The 19,268-nt window shown below is 48.3% G+C and overlaps 1 protein-coding gene across 2 annotated transcripts; it reads left to right on the forward strand.

Moving 5' to 3' along the window:
* Positions 1 to 1,095: 1,095 nt before the first annotated feature.
* CLEC4F (C-type lectin domain family 4 member F) lies at positions 1,096 to 13,357 on the forward strand. Of its 2 annotated transcripts, none has more exons than XM_027622618.2 (7): positions 1,096 to 1,245; positions 2,131 to 2,247; positions 2,540 to 2,647; positions 4,853 to 5,971; positions 10,691 to 10,842; positions 11,753 to 11,871; positions 12,931 to 13,357. In XM_027622618.2, the coding sequence occupies exons 1-7, from the start codon at positions 1,143 to 1,145 to the stop codon at positions 13,079 to 13,081; spliced, it is 1,869 nt and encodes a 622-aa protein (XP_027478419.1). In that variant the 5' UTR covers positions 1,096 to 1,142; the 3' UTR covers positions 13,082 to 13,357. The 2 variants fall into 2 exon arrangements, with proteins under 2 accessions (XP_027478419.1, XP_027478420.1); XM_027622619.2 differs by having other exon boundaries at positions 2,540 to 2,632.
* The last annotated feature ends 5,911 nt before the right edge of the window (positions 13,358 to 19,268 follow it).

A 19,268-nucleotide genomic window follows, 5' to 3' on the forward strand; every position in this document is an offset into this window, starting at 1 on the left:
ACTTAGTCTCAAACCGGATCAACTCAAGGGAGCATGGAGGCAATCAGCTAGAGGTGCAAGATTGGATCAAGTTGGGTCCTATTTGCTGTTTTCTGACACCAGCCAATTCTCTGAGATCAAGTGGGTATTCCACACTTCAAGTCAATTTTCACAATGACTTTTGGAGTTAGCAGAGACCCCACAGGTTAAGGATTCAATTCCACAAGATTGCCCCCACTCCAGATGCCACCAGCAAATGGGCTTTCCAGGCAACCCACACTTCTGCACAGCCAACTGCAAATCGGGGGGCTCCCATGACCCTCCTCAGCTTTGAAAATGACTCACAGAACCCAGGAAAACACTGTGCTTACTACTACAGTTTATGGTAAAGGATACAAATGAACAGCCAGAGGAAGAGGTACGTAGGGCGAGGTCCAGAAGAGTCCAGAGCAGAGGAACCTCTGTTCCTATGCAGTTGGGACGTGACCCTCTCCAGGCAGGCGGATATATTCACCAAGCAGGAAACTCCTTGAATCTTTTGTAATCCCATCTCCAGGCCCCCTCTCCTACCTGGAAGTCCTGGATGGGGGGTGGGGTTGGACAGGTGGGAGTTTGGTTTTTCTGGGTTTGGCTCCCATCCTGAAACTATCTAGGGGCCTACCCTGAGTCACCTCATTAGCATAAACTCAGGTATTGTGAATAAAAGAAGATAGTCCTATCACTTAGGAAATTCCAAGGAACTGGGGACAAAGACCAAAAACAAAGACCTCCTGTTACTTGAGAGGGTCTGGGGCTAGATTTAAGAGTCAACCCCAGGTCACAAGGATGTTTTTCTGGAAAGCTGAGATGGACCCCCACCCCCTCCTGAGTGGCCGTGAAAAAGTATTTGTGACTCGGGCGGGCGCAGAGGCTAGTTTTGGGGACTATGCTGGAGAGTGGAGAGTGGGGTGAGGGGCTTGAGGGGAGGGCCAGTGCTGATGCTGGCAAGGAGAGGAGAGGATAGGGCAGACGGGCACCTGGGAGCCTGGGAGGAGAGGACGCTGCTGGGGCGCTTCTGCAGAATCAGCAGGGGAGGGAGTTCCTACTCAGGGCCATATAAATCCGGAGTATCTCAGCTTTACTTCCCACTGCTACTGGTGCACTGCACAGCCTGTGAGGGGCCCATGGCAGAGAGCAGCGGGGAACGGGTGACGGTAAAGGAAGAGATGAATGGTGACAGGGTCCACTTCTACACAGACAACCAGAGGGTCTTCCTGGACCCCCGAGGTGAGAAAACTGAGGCGTCAGCCCATCCTCCTCAGGGACTGGCTTGCTTGTCCCCCCGCCCTTGCCATTTTTGTCAGCCCCTCCCTGGCAGGCCAGAGCTTGGCTCTTCTCTGTCTCAGCCTCCAGAATAAATAGGCAAGGGCTGGGAAGGTGGGTCAGGTGAGGACAGAGAGCCTGGTGCACACCCCAGCCTCTGCATGAAACCTCCCAGACCCTTTCTCTTGGAGATGGCAACCTGGCAAGGAAAAGGTGAACTTTGAATTCGGAGGGACCTGGTTTTGAGTCCCATCTCTGCACGTTGGGTTGGCCCCACAAGGACTCAGGGGCTCTAGGCTGGTGTTTCTCCACCTTAGAATGGATTTCCCTGTACACTATTTATCCCTAATCACACCCCCAGACTCAATAGGCATAGCTCTTTGTAGGGCACCCATGCAGGGCTTTCTGACCCCAGCAGAGGAAGACTTCAGCACTGACCTACGTCAGTTTGTGGGAGACGCAGCTGTCCCAAAGGGCTGTGAGTCCTGCTCTGTTCAGGGTTCATGAGGAAGCCTGGCCTTGGGACTCAGAGGTCAGGTTCCTGCTCTGTCCCTTCCTGTCTCCCTCCTTTCTTCTTCCATGCAAACTACATGTTTGTTGCCCTTCTCCGTGCTGGGATCTGTGCCCTGTGCACCTCCTCTGGGTTCTGTGGTCTTCTCTTTGCCTTTGACTTGCTACCATAACCCCAATTAGCTCTGGTGAACACTTCCTAGTGCTTTATTTCCCATCTCCATGATAAGCATGGCCTGTGTTCTCATCCCCATCAGTGCAGGAGACTGAGCCCGAGGGCTGACCCTGTCCAGCCCGCACAGCACACTGTCCTCCTGTCCACTGGCTTGTCCCTTGCAGGGCTGGACTCTACAGCAGGGGATCCTGCAGCCCCCAGGAGGCCAAGGCTTGTTCAGACCAGCATGGCAGTTATGGCTGTGACGCTCGTCTCCTTTCTGGTGGCTCTCTTTGTTGTGGGTAAGCTCCTAGGTGACCCGAACTCCACTGCCTCTCTCTCTCTTCCTGCATAAAGGTCCCACAGGGGCTAGTTGCCTACCCTCTGGCCCCAGGCCTGAACCAGATCTTACCTGAAACTCAACCAAGGTCCCCGTCCAAGGTGGGGGGGTGTCTTCCCAAGAGTTGAGGCCCATGGGGGAAAGTCCAAGGGGTGCCATCTCCCTCCTTCTGGGTCCCTGACCGAGGGTGGGGTAGCCTGTTCTGCCAGTCTTCGTGCAGAGAGAGTGTGCTGACCCAGGAATGGGTGTCTCAGTTCTCCAGAAGCCGAGACCTCCGCTGGAGCCCTATGCCTCCTTCCAAGAGTTTCCAGCCATGATTCCCAGAGACAACACAACCAGACAGTTAGGTGTGGAACCCCACAGTGAGTAGCCACAGGGCGGTGGGGGTGGAGTGGGAGAGCTGGGGCATTCAGATGCGCAGACCCTAGGAGGAGCCTCTCCTTTGATGCCTCCTATGCCCCTGAATGGGTTCCAATTTTCTCACAAGAAGACACAATCTTTAAAAAAAAAACAAAACAAAACACAGTTTCATTAACGTGTAATTGACACATAATAAGGTGCAATATTTAAAGCATGCACTCTGGTAAGTTTTGACTTATGTGGATCCGCATGAAACCACCACCACAATCAAGATAATGAGCATATTCATCCCCCCCCCCACAGTTTACTTGTGCCCTTTGACATCCTTCCCTCTCCCCTGGCTCTTCATCCCCAGGCAACAGCCTGTCCACTTGCAGTAATATAGACTAGTTGGCTTTTTCTAGAATTTTATGTGAAAAGGATCCTATGGTATGTACTCTTTTTTGCTCCTTTATCAGCATGTAATTTGCAAATATTTTCTCTCAGTTAATGGCTTGTCTTTTCTTTCTCCTAACAAGATTTAAATCTTAATAAAGTCTGATTTATCATTTTTTTTCTTTTATGGATTATACTGTTGGTTTCATATTGGAAACCTACCCCAAGGTCACAAAGACATTTACCTATGTTTCCTCCTGGAAATTTTGCACTTTTTGGTTTTACATTCAGGTCTATGATTAATTTTGAGTTAAGTTTTATATAATGGTATGAAGTATGAAGTTAATTTTTATTTAGCATGGGATATACAATTGTTGCACTACCGCTTGTTGAAAAGATTATCATAATTATCATTATCATGAATTACTTTTGTGTCTTTGTTGAAAATCAATCGTCCATATATACGTGGGTCTATTTCTAGATTCTCTGTTCTGTCCCATTGATGTATTTGTCTGTCTTTACAAGGCAGAATATTTGACTGGACTTCTCATACCTTCAAGGGCCACCTGGCCCCACCTGTCCTTACCGCAGCATAGTGGCTGAGACCTCATACATTTACCTAGGTAGGGCATGAGGAATAGGGCAGGAATCTTCCAGAAAGGGTCCCTGCCTACTTGGGTTCTTCTCCCAGAGAGCTGGCATTGAGAGTCTTAGACCATGAATATCTGAGATAAGGTCTTAGCTTGTGAGGTGAGCAAAGGGTACTGGTAGGACCAGAGGCAGCTGCAGGTGGGGTTGGTGGGAATGATTATGCAGATAAAAGGGGCTACGAGTTCCCTGAATGACCGCAATGACCAGGGCTTTCACTCAGGTCTCCCATATCCTCAAACTGTTCTGTGGGGACTCTTGCTCTATGTAACACTGGGTATGCCAGCCCTTCAAAAGGCCCTTTCCACTCCAGGGTCCATATCACCTGCAGGGTGTGATAGGGTCTCCACCATAGCCCTGTGTGTGGATTGAACAGAGGGCTTGCCTCTACAGGTACCTATTTTGTTTAGTTTCTGGAATTTGTGATCAGAAAACTGTTTGCGGTCCACACCATTTTAGGAAGTCAATCAAGAGGCCTCGTGCTTAATGTACAAATAGAGTGGAAGACTAAACATGGGCTTTATTCATACCTAGTTTCTTTTTCATAATGACCTGTTTATTTATTTGTTTATTTTTTTAAGATTATTTGTTTGACAGCGAGAGAGAGAGAGAGAGAGACAGCGAGAGAGGGAACACAAGCAGGGGGAGTGGGAGAGGGAGAAGCAGGTTTCCTGCTGAGCAGGGAGCCTGATGTGGGACTAGATCCCAAGACCCCGGGACCACGACCCAAGCTTAAGGCAGATGCTTAATGACTGAGCCACCCAGGTGCCCCCAAAATGACCCGTTTAATGGTAAAATGTAAGTGGAGTTAAACTTCAGCATCTCTCAATGTTATAATCAGTTAGCTTCAAGTTCAGTTACAATGGCAAAATAATCCAAGCCTGACCAGCATGACTCTTAGTGGTAGCTAGTTTATAGTTGGCAAGTATTTCAGTCCTTCTGTCCCTCAGTTCATGGGGGATGGCTAAGTCCACCTTTATTTTATCTTTTGGCTCACCGTCTCAGGTGGCCCATCCCCAGGGTCTGGGTGGCTGCAGTGAGCAGAAGGCTGCTTGAGGAGCGCTCAGGGCTGTGTCCTAGACATGACCCTTAGGAAATGCAAGGACACTATGGTTGGTCCATATAATGAATGCTTCCCTATGTAATGGGCCTCTGTGGCTGCCTTCTCGATTTCCTCCCTCCAGATCCCTACCACTCTGGCGGGGTGGCAGGGTTGCAAGAGACTATCCAGATGTTTAAAAACCATGTGGAGAATTCTAGCACCTGGAGCACAGAGGTCCAGATGTTGGCTTGCAGAGTGGACAATGTCAGTTCTCAGATCCAGGTGCTCAGCGGTCATCTGGAAAACGCCAGTGCTGACATCCAGACGGTAAAAGACGTTCTAAAGGATGCCAATACCTTGAGTTTCCAGACCCAGATCTTAAGGAGGTCCATGGAGGGGGCCAGTGCGGATATCCGGAAGCTAAAAGGAGATCTGGAAAAGGCAAATGCTTTAAATTCCCAGACCCACAGTTTCTTAAAAAGCAGTTTAGAAAACTCCAGCATCGGTCTCCACATGCTGAGTGAAGGCTTAGGAAACGCCAACGCTGAAATTGCGATATTGAAGGCAGGGCTGAAAATGGCAAATGCCCAGGCCCAGTGGGCAAACAGTAGTCTAAAGAATGCTAATGCTCAGATCCAAGTTTTGAGAGGCCAACTGGCTGGTGTCAATGACTTACGGGCCCAGAATCAGGTTTTAAGAAGCAGTTTGGAAGGAGCCAATGCTGAGATCCAGAGGGTCAAGGGAAGCCTGCAAAACGCCAATGCTTTAAACTCCCAGACGCAGACTTTTCTAAGAGGCAGTTTAGACAACACCAGCTCTGAGATCGAGTTTTTAAGAGGTCATTTCAAAAGGGCTGGTGATGAGATTCACTTGTTAAAAAGAGATTTGGAAACTGTCACTGCCCAGACCCAAGTCATAAGCAACAGTCTGAAGCAGACAGATGCTCAGATCCGATTATTAAAAACAGAGCTCGAAAATGTCAATGCCTTAGATTCCAAGACTCAGGTATTAAGTGGTTATTTGAAAAATGCCAGCAGAGAGATACAGACCCTAAAACAAGGGATGAAAACTGCTGCAGCCTTAGGTTCTAAGATCCAGATGCAAGAGAGCAATCTGCAGAAGGCCAGTGCTGAGATCCAGAGGTTAAAAGCAGATTTAGAGAACACCAAAACGCTAACTACGAAAATCCAGGAGGAGCAGAGTTGCCTGGAGACGGTCCATGGGGCCCTTGCTTCCCAGGAGCAGCTACAGAGGACCCAAAGTAAGTGGGATGGGAGAGCTTGGCCGGGGAGGTATGGTCTCTTGGGTGGGTAGAATCTTCTGTCCCTTAAGCCTTTTGCTTACTTCAAAACTTTTTAAAAAAGATTTTACTTATTTATTTGACACACAGAGAGAGAGAGAGGGAGAGAGAGCACAAGCAGGGCCAGCGGCCGGCAGAGAGAGAAGCAGACTCCCCGCTGAGCAGGGAGCCCAATGCAGGACTCAATCCCAGGACCCTGGAATCATGACCTGAGCTGAAGGCAGACGCTTAACCAACTGAGCCACCCAGGCACCCCTGCCTTTTGCTTACATCAACATGCATAAACAATTCCCTGGGAAGGAGGGTGGGAGCTGGAGAAGGGCTGAAGCCACCCAAATAGGCTCGATGTGCCTAGGCAGTGGTGGAGGTGGCATAAGGCAGCCATCCCTGCTCTCAAGTGGCTCGTCCTCTGGCCAGAGTGACAAAACAACACTTGAGAGATGAACGATGTGTAGAAGGCATGCAGAGAGGCGTAAGAGGTATTATGTGAGAGTCAGGTCTGGGAATTGGGGTGGAGGGTAGCAAAGAGAAGGGACCTTCCCAGGTCGATGGCCTCTGGTATAGAAAAGGGATCTTCTGAGTGGGGGAGAAACCTTTTGGAGGAAAAAGGATCAAAGATGCACTGTGGAGAAGGGAGCCCTTGAACTGCGTCTGGAGGACTAGTAGGTGTTTGCTAAACAAGTAGGCTAAGATGACGGCAGGTTCACAGGCATGAGGATGTGAAACCATGAGGTTCAGGACACTTCAGACAGTTCTGTTGGACTGGACTGTGACCAGGAGGGCAGGCGATGAGGTGCAGGCTGAGAGGCTAGCCGGCAGGGGCCAGAACGGTGGCTTTCAAGCTGTTTTGAATGTAAGCCTGAAATTCATTTTATATTGCGATGCAGTATAATTATGTATCACACACACACTCACTCACACACATACACACACACACGCTTCAAAAGCATAAGTTTTACCACACGGATGCACTCTGGTATTTTATAATCTATTTAAAAAAAAATAACACCTTGATACTTCCCACGAATGGGTTGATGATTGCACTTTGAAAATCACTATGCCAGGAAGCTAGGCAGACCTGGAGAGACACCAGAAGGATGTGGAAGGCCTCTGAGTTTGGGTTTTATCCTTCAGGAGCTGAGGGTCTATTGGAGGGCTTCAAGAAGGCTGACCAGATGGGTCTCTGAACCGAGAGGGAAAAAAAGAAGGGAGAAAAGCAGCCAGGTTTGGACCTGCTGAGCCTGAGATGCTTTGCGGGTATTCAAGTAGCTGTCATCTGTAGGCCATCGGGAGCGTAGGGGACAGGCCCTGGCTGCAAACACAGCTGTGGGAGCCCTGGACACATTGGTTCTGGTTGTGGCAGTGGGAGTGGGGGCAGGGCTTGCATGAGATAAAATGCTTTATGGGAAGAAAGCTGAGGGCAGAAACAGGAAGTGAACCTTCAGGTGGAAAGAAGGGAAAGAGTCTTCTTCTTTGAAGAAGACTACTAGAGAAGGCAGTCTTAGAGGCAGAAGGAGAACCAGGAGATAGGCAGTTGGGGAAGTCAAGGAAGGAGGGAATTTCAAGAAGGAAATGGTTAGTTCTGATGAATGCCTGAGAGGTTACATTAAGTAACCAATAAGCACCCACTGGGTCTGGGCAATTTACAAGTCATTGGGAATGAAGTTTCTGTGGAGAGTAGCGCTGTGGCCTGGAGGCCAGACCACCCTCAGCAGGGTGTGAATGAGAGATCAGGTTCAAGAGCCATTCAAGGACCTTGGCTGAGGAACGGAGGAGAGCGCTGAGGCTGAGGTAGGGGGATGGCATGGCAGGGGGAGGGATTAAAAAACATATATCGTTGATTTTTGCATTATAAAACCTCAGTATTGATTATAGACAATGTGCAGATGTTGAGAAAGAAATGATGAGAAAACAACTGCTTGTATTTCCATGAATATTTCTACACTTTAAAAAAGATTTATTTATTTATTTGAGAGAGAGAGGGAAAGAAAGAGAGCATGAGCTGGGGGAGGGGCAGAGGGACAGGGAGAGAGAATCCCAAGCAGACTGCCCTGAGCCTGACGAGGTGCTCCATCTCACCACCCTGAGATCATGACCTGAACCAAAACCAAGAGTTGGGCACTTAACCGACTGAGCCACCCAGGCGCCCCTCTACATTTTCTATATGAGCCCACTGTGAGCATTTTGGTAAACTTCCTTAAGAGGGTTTTTCTAGATTAAGAGGATAGGCTTGATCTGAGGGTGGGAGAAAGGAACCAGCAAAGAGGGAGGCAGTGGGAGGAGAGAGAGACAGAGAGACAGAATGAAATGAGTAGCTGAGGGATTGACCTTGAAGGGTTGGGACCGTAAGTACTTGAACTTCTGAGGCTGGGAGGGAGAGGTGGGGTGGTAGGTGTTCACCTAGGTTTGCAGATGTGGGAACAGGAAACTGAGGGAACTCATCTTTAGTGGTGTCTCTTCCTAGGTAGAGTAGGAGGTCACTTGCTAAGGGTGCGAGAGGGGGCGGTTTGAGCAGCTGCTGAAGAGACTCCCCGTCTTGGGCACCTGGGTGGCTCAGTCGGTTAAGCGTTTGCCTTTGGCTCAGGTCATGGTCTCAGGGTCCTGCCTCAGGCTCCTGGCTCAGCGGAGAGTCTGCTTCTCCCTCTCCCTCTGCCCCTCCCCTCTGCTCCTGTTCTCTCTCTCAAAATAAATAGATAAAATCTTAAAAAAAAAAAAAAAGACTCCTGGTCTGTCAGAAACCTGGACGTCTGCCCCTCTTAATGCCTCTCCAGTGCCCCCTGCTATCCTCCTAATGCCCTCCTATGTCCACCTACTGCTTTAGCAGAGACCCGTGTTTCTCTACTATGGGCCACATTGAGCTCACCCAGGGAGCTTTACATATACTGATGACTGGGACCCACCTCCAGAACTCTGACTTTTGGCGGGGAGGAGGGTCTGGGATGTAGTGTGGGCATTAGAATTTTTTCAAAAGCTCCCTAGGTCATTCTAGTGGGCAGGCAGGACTGAGAACCATTAGCTTAACGTTTTCTTAAAGGGCCAAATAGTAGATACTTTGGGCTTCTGGCTGAACAGCCTCTGTCGCAGCATCTCTGCTGCTGTAGCAATAAAGCAGCCAAAGATGGATGTAAACTAAAGGGTATAGTTGTGTTCCAATAAAACTTTATGTATAAAAAGAGGTTGCTTGAAGGTTGCAGTTTGCCAATCCTCTCAGTTTAGACTACGGGTTCTTCGGCTTTGGAACGCATCAGGATCACCTGGATGGTTTGTTAAGACACCCAATGTTAAGAAACAATTTCAGATTCAGCCAGTCTGGGGTGGGTTTGAGAATTTGCCTTGCTACTTAATTCCAAGGTGACGCTGATGCTGATGCAAAACCGCTGGTTTACACACTCAGCGTCATTACTGAGACATTTGCAGTTATATTCTAATTGGTGTCTCTGGCCTGGTTAGGATTGCCTTCTTCTTGTTCAGTCTCCACACTGTCACCAAGTTGGTATTAGCATAGTGCAAATCTGAGCATACTACTATCTTTCTTAAAATGCTTCAGGGCTTCCCAGTGCTCACAGGGAAAAAAAAACCCAAACTCCTTCACACGAGATGGACAATATAGTGCCGGTGAAGCTGTCCAAGTTCGTCTCCCCTCCCTTATGCACTGACCATTCCAAGCACGTGAGCAGGTCAAGCCATGCCATGCTGTTTCTCACCTTCACACTTTTTGTGTCTACTTTTCCCCCCTGCCTGGGATGCTCTCCTTGGCACTGACCACCAGGCAAACTCTTCCTCAGTCTTTTAAGACTTAGCTCAAGTGACATCTCACCGGGGTGTCCTTTCTGAGTGCCATGTGTAGCCCAGGTGACATAGACTATACCCTCTTTTATGGCTCTGTTCTAACATGCGCATGGTCTTCCATGAATGCATCTTCAACACCTTTTTTACACATCTGTCTCGTTTGCTAGACTGTAAGCTCCTTGAGGGCATGAATCGTGTCTTACTGATCTTTGTATAATAGTCCCTCATTCACAGAAGTTAAAAATCATTGAACCATGGATGTTGAACAAAAGAATAAATGAATGAATAAGCGAGTCTGTTGTGGCACCAGATCAAACAGCCATGATGCAGATGGTGTTAAAAAGCAGGGTGTGATAGTGGGGAAGGATGAGAGCTGAGAGCACAAGAGGCTTGTGCTGGTGGAATGAGTTTTCAGAGCTTGAAATGGGAAGGTCGGGTAGAGCAGGTCCCGAGGACAGTCCTGGGTGTGGGCAGGTGACATGGAAGGAGATGGAGGGAAGGAAGTGAGTGGTGCTGTGGATGGCTGCAAAGTCTCCCGGGGAGATGGAGGGAACTGAGGTGCAGCAGACTGTCCGGTGGTGGCAGTGAGTGGCAAGAGAGGGTCATGGAGCCAGAAAGCCGGAGTCTGGAAAGAAAGTGTTGTCTGGGTAGCAAAGCTATCCGAGGATCCCTGGGGGGATGCAGCCAGGTGTCCTGAGCCACTTCCTAGTGTACTGGCTATCAGGCTGGGGGTGCAGCCTCCCAGGCCCTGCCCCCCCCGGAGCACTGGGCATCAGGCATTATGTGGGCTTGTGACCCTCGGTGGCCAGTCCCAAGAGAGTTCAGGAAGGGCAGCTCTTGGGCATCTGCAACCAGCCCCTCGTTCTCTCTCGTCCCCAACTTTTGCTCCAGATCAACTTCTTCAACTGATCCTGCAAGGCTGGAGTGTCTACGGCAAGAGCTTGTATTACTTTTCTCACGTCAAGAAGTCTTGGCACGAGGCTGAGCAGTTCTGTGTGTCCCAGGGAGCGCACCTGGCCTCGGTGACTTCTGAGGAGGAGCAGGTCAGAGTTGCAGGCTTGGGGTGGTTGGTGTTGATGGGCTTGGTGTGGGATGAGGGACTTTGGCCCTTCCGCCTTCCTCCTCTTGCAGCGGGCAGGGCAGAGGCCTGTGGTCTCTTAGGTCAGTCAGGGAACGAATGTTGATTGAGTTCCCATGAGCATCTTGCTCTGGTAGAATCACTGACAGCAAACCTTGATGTCCTCCATGACCGAGGGAGGCACCCCGAGGCCCACAGCTGTCAGCAGTGAAGAAGGGCAAAGGCAGGCAGCAGTGGGCGACTGCCTTTAAAGTGTTGGGAATATAACTTCCCTCCCCAACCCCTCATTTTCCGTTTAGCTTCTGCTCTAGTGGTCAATCCTGATTTTAACGTCAGTGAATCCAGTGGTTGTAGAAGGCCCACGAGCAGGAGACCCAGGCTTCTTGGGAAAGCCAGACACAGAAGTTTGAGGACCACCAAAGGCAATATAGAGCCTGGTGGCCCATCCGCTGAAGGTCCTTACCAGAGTTTACTAGGGTTATTGTCAAAGGACCATCATGGGTTTGGTCCATTTCAACTTATGGAACTGCCCATCCTTTGTGGTTCTCCTGAGACTGTTCTTGTACGTCTGTCAAAGGACATGCTATTTTTTTTTTTTTTTTATGAAATACATCTCTTTAATAATCTATGGCCAGGTCGGTCTTTGTCTCAGTGAACCCACACTCATCAAGTCAACCTGGGAGAAGTTGGGCTTTCTCTGAGGGGACCTGGGTCCTGGCCTCAATCCTGGACAAACCATGGAAGGTGCAGGGAGGGGCAGAGGAGTGGGCTTCATGCCCCAGGACCAGAGAGAGGACAGCCTAGCCTCCTTTTCCACATGGCTGGGAGAACCAGCTCCTCACACAGGGTCAAACAACACTGCGTTTTCTCTACAGGCGTTTCTGGTAAGGTTCACGAGTACCTCTTACCACTGGATTGGCCTCACAGACAGGAGTGAGGAGGGCTCCTGGCACTGGGTGGACGGGACGCCATTCAATGTTGCCCAGAGCAGAGCGTGAGTCCAGCACTGTCTGGTACTGTCCCAGGCACACTCTGGGACAGGCCTGGCTAGAGACTCTTCGTCCTTGTCTTGTGTGTGTATTCCTGCCCGGTAAGTGCTAGTGTTGTGTGTGTGTGATATATGTATATGATGTGTATGTGTGATGTGCGTATATAGAGTAGACGTATGACTGTGTATGTGATGTATGTGTGATATGTGTGTATATATGATGTGTATGATGTGTGTGGGTGTGTGTATACACACTGGTATAGTTGTGGTCCTTGTGTGGACCTCTCCACAGAGGGGCATCAGAACAGGATAGGTCCTAGGGCTGGCAGGTAGCCTATGAGTGGGTATTCCTGTGTTTTCACTGTTGTTGCTGTTCTTTGTTTTGTTTTTTCCCTATCCTTTTTTTTAAGATTTTATTTATTTATTTGAGAGAGAGAGAATGAGAGACAGAGAGCACGAGAGGGAAGAGGGTCAGAGGGAGAAGCAGACTCCCCACTGAGCAGGGAGCCTGATATGGGACTTGATCCTGGCACTCCAGGGTCATGACCTGAGCCGAAGGCAGTCACTTAACCAATTGAGCCACCCAGGCACCCTCCTACCCTTTTTTTTTTTTAAAGATTTTATTTATTCATTTGGGGGGGGCAGAAGAAGAGGGAGAGGGAGAAGCAGGCTCCCCACTAAGCATGGAGCCTGATGCAGGGCTGGATCCTGGGACCTGGAGATCACAATCTGAGCCGAAAGCAGATGTTTAACCATCTAAGCCACCTAGGTGCCCCTGTTTTTTGCCTACCCTATACGCTTTGTAGGCCCTGCCTTCATCAGAAGGTATCTAAATGTGAATTCTGGGGTGGAGGCTTACAGCTTCAGACACCCTTCCTATCCCTTGATCCTCAGTAACTAGAGACAACCTCTGCAGAGCCACCCTTAGGGCACCCTTGGGCCCAGCTCTGTCCCCATCCAGGGACACCAGGAGATGAGAGACCTATGTCACTTCAGCTCCTTATGCCATAGTGGGGGGAAGGGACACTTTCTTCGTCTGGCAGCATAAAGTCCTCTTGTTTCCAGGTTTTGGGGCAGGAATCAGCCAGACAACTGGAAGCATGGGGACGGGCAGAGAGAAGACTGTGTCCATATTGAGCAGAAGTGGAATGACATGCGCTGTGACACCCCCTATCACTGGGTCTGTAAGAAGCCCATCAGCCAACATGTGGCCTGAGACAGGCCAGATCTGAGGGGTCGCCGTTGCTGCTCGCTCTGGACCCTCCCCACCTGACGCCTTGTGAACCTCTGAACCCAACTTGTTCTCTGGGGCTTTCCATTTGGCCTTTTGTGTTTCCTGCTCTGTCTTTTCATTTCACCCTTCAGACTTGTTTATCTCATGTAACCCAGTGGGATCAAGAGCTCCTCCAGGCCAAAGGCTTGCTGTGCCTCTGTTTCCCCCTCAGCAACCTGCATGGGCCTGTGAGACATCAGGTCCTCAATAAATACTGAGTGCATGAAAGCTTTGTGCTTGTCTCTGTGATGGCCATCATACTCTTCTCTCCCTGAACTGCTTCTCCTTCCTCAATGTCCCTTCTGTCCCGAAACAAACATATCTTTGTTTAAGGGCTTTATAGCTATGAATGTTTAGTTAGTTCACTGGAAAACAGTAGAGGTTTAACACAAACTACAGGGACATCATATAGGTGGTACACATTCCCAAGAAGTGATAGTGATCCCAGGTATTCGCTGCAGTTCCTTTGTTGCAGATGGAGCTGGAGCTGGATTTGGCCAGGCCTTTAAACCACTCCCCAGACTTCTTCCTGTCCTGTGGCTAGCCTCATCTCATTTCCCAACTGTTAACTTTTGATGCCATATCTCTGGCTTTGACCTCTTCTTGTGGCCCCATCCTCCCTTCCAGGGACTGGGGCTCTCTGCCAGCTCAATTTAGAATGAGAATTTCTTTGCCCTGCCTCATGGAGTTACACGAGCATGCACAGGGAACCCAATGAAGATTTCTGGAGCTTTTCCTCTCCCTCTCCTTCATGCTCCTCCCCAAATCCTAGCACATTCAGTCTCCCCCCAACTCCCATCTTCCTCTCTCCATGCTTAGTGAAACTGTCATGCCCTGCATGGGACCCTCCTCCCTGCACTGGGGTCTGGAAGGAGCCTCCAGGAAGAATCCCAGGGAGCAGGTGAACTCATGCTGTCTGCTTCCTCAGCCAGGAACTCGGATTATAGTTGTCCAATGCCAAATGTTTCATGAATTTTGTCCAGTTTTCCAATTGCTGACAACAAAAGGCCTGGTCCAGTTATTCCACTGGGACAAGAAATGGAAATCTATCTGTTATGACTTCTTTGGCTGAACAGGACTTTAATTCGTTTGTATTCACATTTTCCTTTTGGCTTTTCTTTTGGCCTTTTCTTTTATGGCTTCTTAGCTTTTTATCAACCTTAGGAACTCTGTCCTCTATCACAGGATTGAGATCACATTTTGCTGTATTTCTTCTAATACCTTTATAGTTTTGTTTTTTGTTTTTTTAGATTTACATATGTTACTGAATTTGATTTCCTGACAGTTTATTCCTTGGCATTTTGCATCTATATCAATATAAATATATGGGGATGGGCTAATTTTCTTTTTATGTATTCTAGTCTTTGTTTTAGGGTTTTCCTAGCTTATGCAAAAAAAGGAGACAATATTAATATGTCTTACTTTTTGGGAATTTACTCAGATTTTCTTTGTGGCCTAGTAGTGTCTGCTCACTTTTTACAAATGTTCCACAGGCATATTTATTAGATTAGGCTTGTGATTTTAATTTTTCAGATATTCTATATCCTCATTTATATTTTGCCTACACAACCTATCAATTTCTCTAGGAGGATTTGTGTTAACTCTCCCGTGCATAACATTTATCTATGTTTATCATCTTGTCATGTCATATTTCTAATAGCTTTTGATTTATGTATTTCAGTGTTAATTTAATGTCTAAAGATTCATAACCATGAAGTCTACTTGAAGACTTCTACATTTTATTGATATTCATGCAATCCAGGATTATTTACTCTGCCTCTACCATGTACCAGGCACTCTTCCAGGTTTTCAGGATTCAAAAGTGAAGGAAACAGGGTGTCTGGGTGGCTCAGTCAGTTGGGCATCCATCTCTTGATTTTAGCTCAGGTCATGATCTCAGGGTTGTGAGATTGAGCTCTGCGTTGGGCTCCTTGCTTAGCACTGAGTCTGTTTGAGATTCTCTCCTTCGCCCTCTGCCCCTCCCCCTGCTCTCTCTCACTCAAATAAATAAATAATAAAATCTTTAAGAAAAACACCCCAAAGTGAATGAAACAGATAAAAATCCCTTTCCCCTCTCCTCCCCAAGCCAGCATTTTAGTAGGGAGGAGAGGTAGTTAGGACACCCAGCCCCTTCTCATAGCCTCAGGAAGAGTCCTCCGGAGCCTGAAACCTGGGCATGGTGACATCCTAGAGTAGCAAGCTAGCTTTTTTGTTTGTTTGTTTGTTTGTTTGTTTGTTTTAAGATTTTATTTATTTATTTGACACAGAGAGAGAAGCACAAGCAGGCAGAGAGAGAAATAGGCTCCTGGCAGAGCAAGGAGCCCGATGTGGGACTCGATTCCTGGGATCAACCTGAGCCGAAGGCAGATGCTCAACAACTGAGCCACCCAGCCGCCCCTGTTTGTTACCTATCTAACCAACCATGGTCTGTGGCCTAAAGCTAATGGAACAGGGACAGGTAAACATACTCACACGGCAGGGTCAATTCTCATGCCTGGGCTGGACCTTTCTCTCTACAGAGAAGGTCCTGAAAGCTGCAGTTTCCTCAAGAGAGAGTCAGAAAGGCAGAAGAATTAAATTCTCCACAGACTGAGTGGAGCCATCTGGGGAGACAGAGTGAAGTCCTCAGTTGTCCTGGGGGAAGTGGTCAGCTTTTCACCCTGGAGTGCCTCCCCACCCAGCCGCTGCTGTGGGGACCCTGTATAGCTGCCACTCTTGGTGACCTTGGATTGCACTGGTGATAGACATAGGCTGTGACAGACAGCTGCCACCAGATGGGGTGTGCTGTTGGCACCCTGAAGCCCACAGCCTTTTCTCCCAGAGCCATGCTTTCCAGTCTTTTGGCCATGGTTTCCAGTCTAAGAGAGGCTGGAGTCTACACATTGTGAGTTAGGGGAAAGCCCAACTCTAGCAAGGGAGAAGACATAGACTTTTTGGCTGTCATGAAATGACCTTACAGGCTTGGTCTTCTAGGGCCAGGGAATAATTTCTCAGTGAGAGAGTAAGCACATTCTGGAAGCAGATGTCACAGCATTTTGAGGATGACTTAAGTCACTAGTTCAGGAAAAAAAAAATGTACCCGTGCTTATAGTCTGAATTTCCTCAAAGCCCTGCTTTTGTTGCAGTCATATCCTTCTTAGATCTGACAAAAATTTCCCACTCTAGCTGGTCCCAGGATTGGGATTCCAGGCCCTCTTCAAGGTAGTCCCAACAAGCCTTTAATGACGTCTCTGCTACAGGGTCACCAGAACTGAGCCCTGGACCTCAGTGTCTCCTCAACCAGCTCTCACTGCAGCTTCTGCACTTTTGCTCAGAACACCTTCTGCCCGGGTCACTTACGCCTTGTCTGTGTAATAGCCAAGTTTCTGGACATTCTATCTGGAGTGTAGTCATCACCTACGATGTGGCGGGAATCACGTGAGGCAGGAGAGATTGGTGGTTATAGACCCAGGCTCCATGGCCAAACTGCCTGGGTCTAATCCTAGCTTTGCCCCTGTGTAGCTGCGAAAGCTGGTTACTTGACTTTCGTGTCTCAATTTCCTCTTCTGTGAAAAAATTAGAGTACCCCTCTCTTGAGGCTGTTGTGCAGATTAAGAAAGTTAATCCATAAAATGAGCTTCGAAAAGTGCATGGCCCATGTATCCTATGATACCAGCGTTAGCTGGTATTATTGTGCCAATGGCCTAATTGACTCCTTGCTATAATTCTGAGGAAGCGTCTATCACAATCTCCACTTTACAGAAGGCAAGATGAGGCCTAGAGAGTTTGAATGTCTTGCCTGCGGTCCTATAAAGTCCTGTGCTGCAGCAGCTCTTCCTCTTGGACCCACGACTAACCCTCAGGCCCTGTAAGTCTCAACTCTTTGTGAGGTCCCACCGTCTGCCGGGCTCCAGGCTTCCATCCATCTACTCTTTCAGGAGGCTGTCAGGCACCTTTCTGCATTTCGTCAAAGCTGGAGGCCACTGGCTACTGCTGAGCACACTGGCACAAATGAGGACTTGAGCTGGGTGTCCCTGAACTCTCACCAGCTTCCTGGGGACAAAGGCTATGGGTCTGTTCCCCTTCCCTGTTCTTGGTGGAGAAGCATTTCTGACCCACAGTTAACTCTGCTGGTGATGTGGCCAAGATAGTAGCCCCAGCTCATGCCCAGTGGAGTGGAGGAGGAGGAGCCTCAAGGGAAGTGAAGTATGGGGCATGGCAAGCAGGCAGGGCCTGTGTGCTGGTGGACCAGGCCAGCCAGAAGTGTGTGCCTGGGCCCAGTGACCCTGGGATAGAGGACATTCAGAAACTGACCAGCAGGGTAGCCTTGGCTAGTCACTCAACTTCTCTGGCACTGATTTTCTCATCTGCACAATGGGAGTAAAGTCCAGTTCCCAGGAATACGATGAGATAAAATCATACATAGTATGTAATGATAGGAATTTATACGAATATGAGTAATAATGTAAAATTGCCAAATTGATTTAGATAGGAATTCTGGGCAATGTAGACTTGTCTCTTTATAGTTTCTGATCCCTTTTAAAAATGTCATTCTTTGCCTTCCCTTATTTAAAGCTGTTTTTCTTAATTGTATGATCCATTTTTTATTATAATTTTTTTATTATGTTATGGTAGTCACCATACAGCCCAGTGATGGGTATTAAGGAGGGCACGTATAACTGGGTGTTATATGCAAACAATGAATCATGGAACACTACATCAAAAACTAATGATGTACTGTATGGTGACTAAAGCGGTTTTTTTTTTTTTTTAGCAGCTCTTTCATGTTTTGACTGAGCTACAGAGATTAAGGGAACTGTGTTTGAGCCACAAACTGATCAGTGTGATGAGGGGCTGCCAAGGACCCAGGCAGATATGGGGAGTGTTCCTTTTAGCTGGGCCCCAGTTTAGGAAACAGGAAAGATTGATGAAGTGAATCTGCTGGGGCAAAGGACAGAGCAAGGGCCAGTTTCTCTCTGTCTTAGGGTGGAAGATACAGTGAATTAGCTCTCCCAAACCCCGTCCATCCCCACTTCCTTCCTTCTTCCCTTCCTCCAGGGTGCCTCCCCTCATTGCAGAGGCAGGAAGGTTGAAATTCCATTTTCCAGAACCCCTTATTCTCAGGGTTCTGGATGCCAATTAAGATGACCTCCTTAGAAACAGGTGTGTGAGCTGGTGAGCATGGCCATCAGGCAGAGCTCATGTCCCTGTTCTTTTATTTATTTTCTGTGGACAAGCCACGGGGTGGGGACTTGGCATTTCTCTGTAGCAGTGTCCCCGGGGCCCCAGCTCTGGGGGAGTCAAGTGGCAGCTACAGCAGCACTGGTTCCTGCTTCCTAGACTGCAGCTTTGGTGGTGTGTTCTCCAACTGAGCCCCTCTGGCTCCACCAGCCCTCCCAGTGACTGTGTTAAGCACCTAAATCCCCAAATTAAATCATTTAGCATCTGCTTGGACTACCTAGAAGAGTTTCTGATGCTGCTCTGAATCTTGACTGGGGTGAATGGTCTGAGATCTTTGATGCTCTGGGCACCAGCGATGACACAGGCCTCTAACAGGACAGCTCCATTTTTGAAAATGACACTCAGAAGCAATGATGAAAGGACAAGGATCTGGAAGGACCTTAAGTCCCGGGTGACCATGAGGAGCAGAGATGCACCGCTGACCTGCACCTTTCACACTGCCAGAGGAGAGAAAAATGAACTTTCTTTGTTCACTAGGCCATTGCATCTTCGAGGTAGCGGCACCAAGTCACCATCAGGTGTAACATCTTAGCTCAGATTGGTTCATGTGATTGCTCTCCCTCAGGACATAGGGCTCAATATAGGAAGCCAATAGACAAGATGCCAGAAAGTGACAGCTGGAATTGATGGAGGGGAGCAAGTATGAAGGAATAGCTTCCGTGGTTTTCATACTGGACTCCTGCTACACACCAGTTTGCCCACTCAAGGGTTTAGAATAAAATAGAAAATGTCAATAATGTCCTTTTTGATGTTCAAGCAAATTTAAGTAAATGGGTAAATGATCTCCACTTTAAGCTTTATTTCCACACATTTGGCTCTTTTGGTTCTGTTTGCCAGCAGACAACACCAAACAAACTTAGAGCAAACAACATTATTTTCCTTATTAAATATATATATAAATATATATGTA

This window comes from Zalophus californianus, chromosome 8 (genome assembly GCF_009762305.2).
Source record: "Zalophus californianus isolate mZalCal1 chromosome 8, mZalCal1.pri.v2, whole genome shotgun sequence".
Taxonomy (NCBI): Eukaryota; Metazoa; Chordata; class Mammalia; order Carnivora; family Otariidae; genus Zalophus; species Zalophus californianus.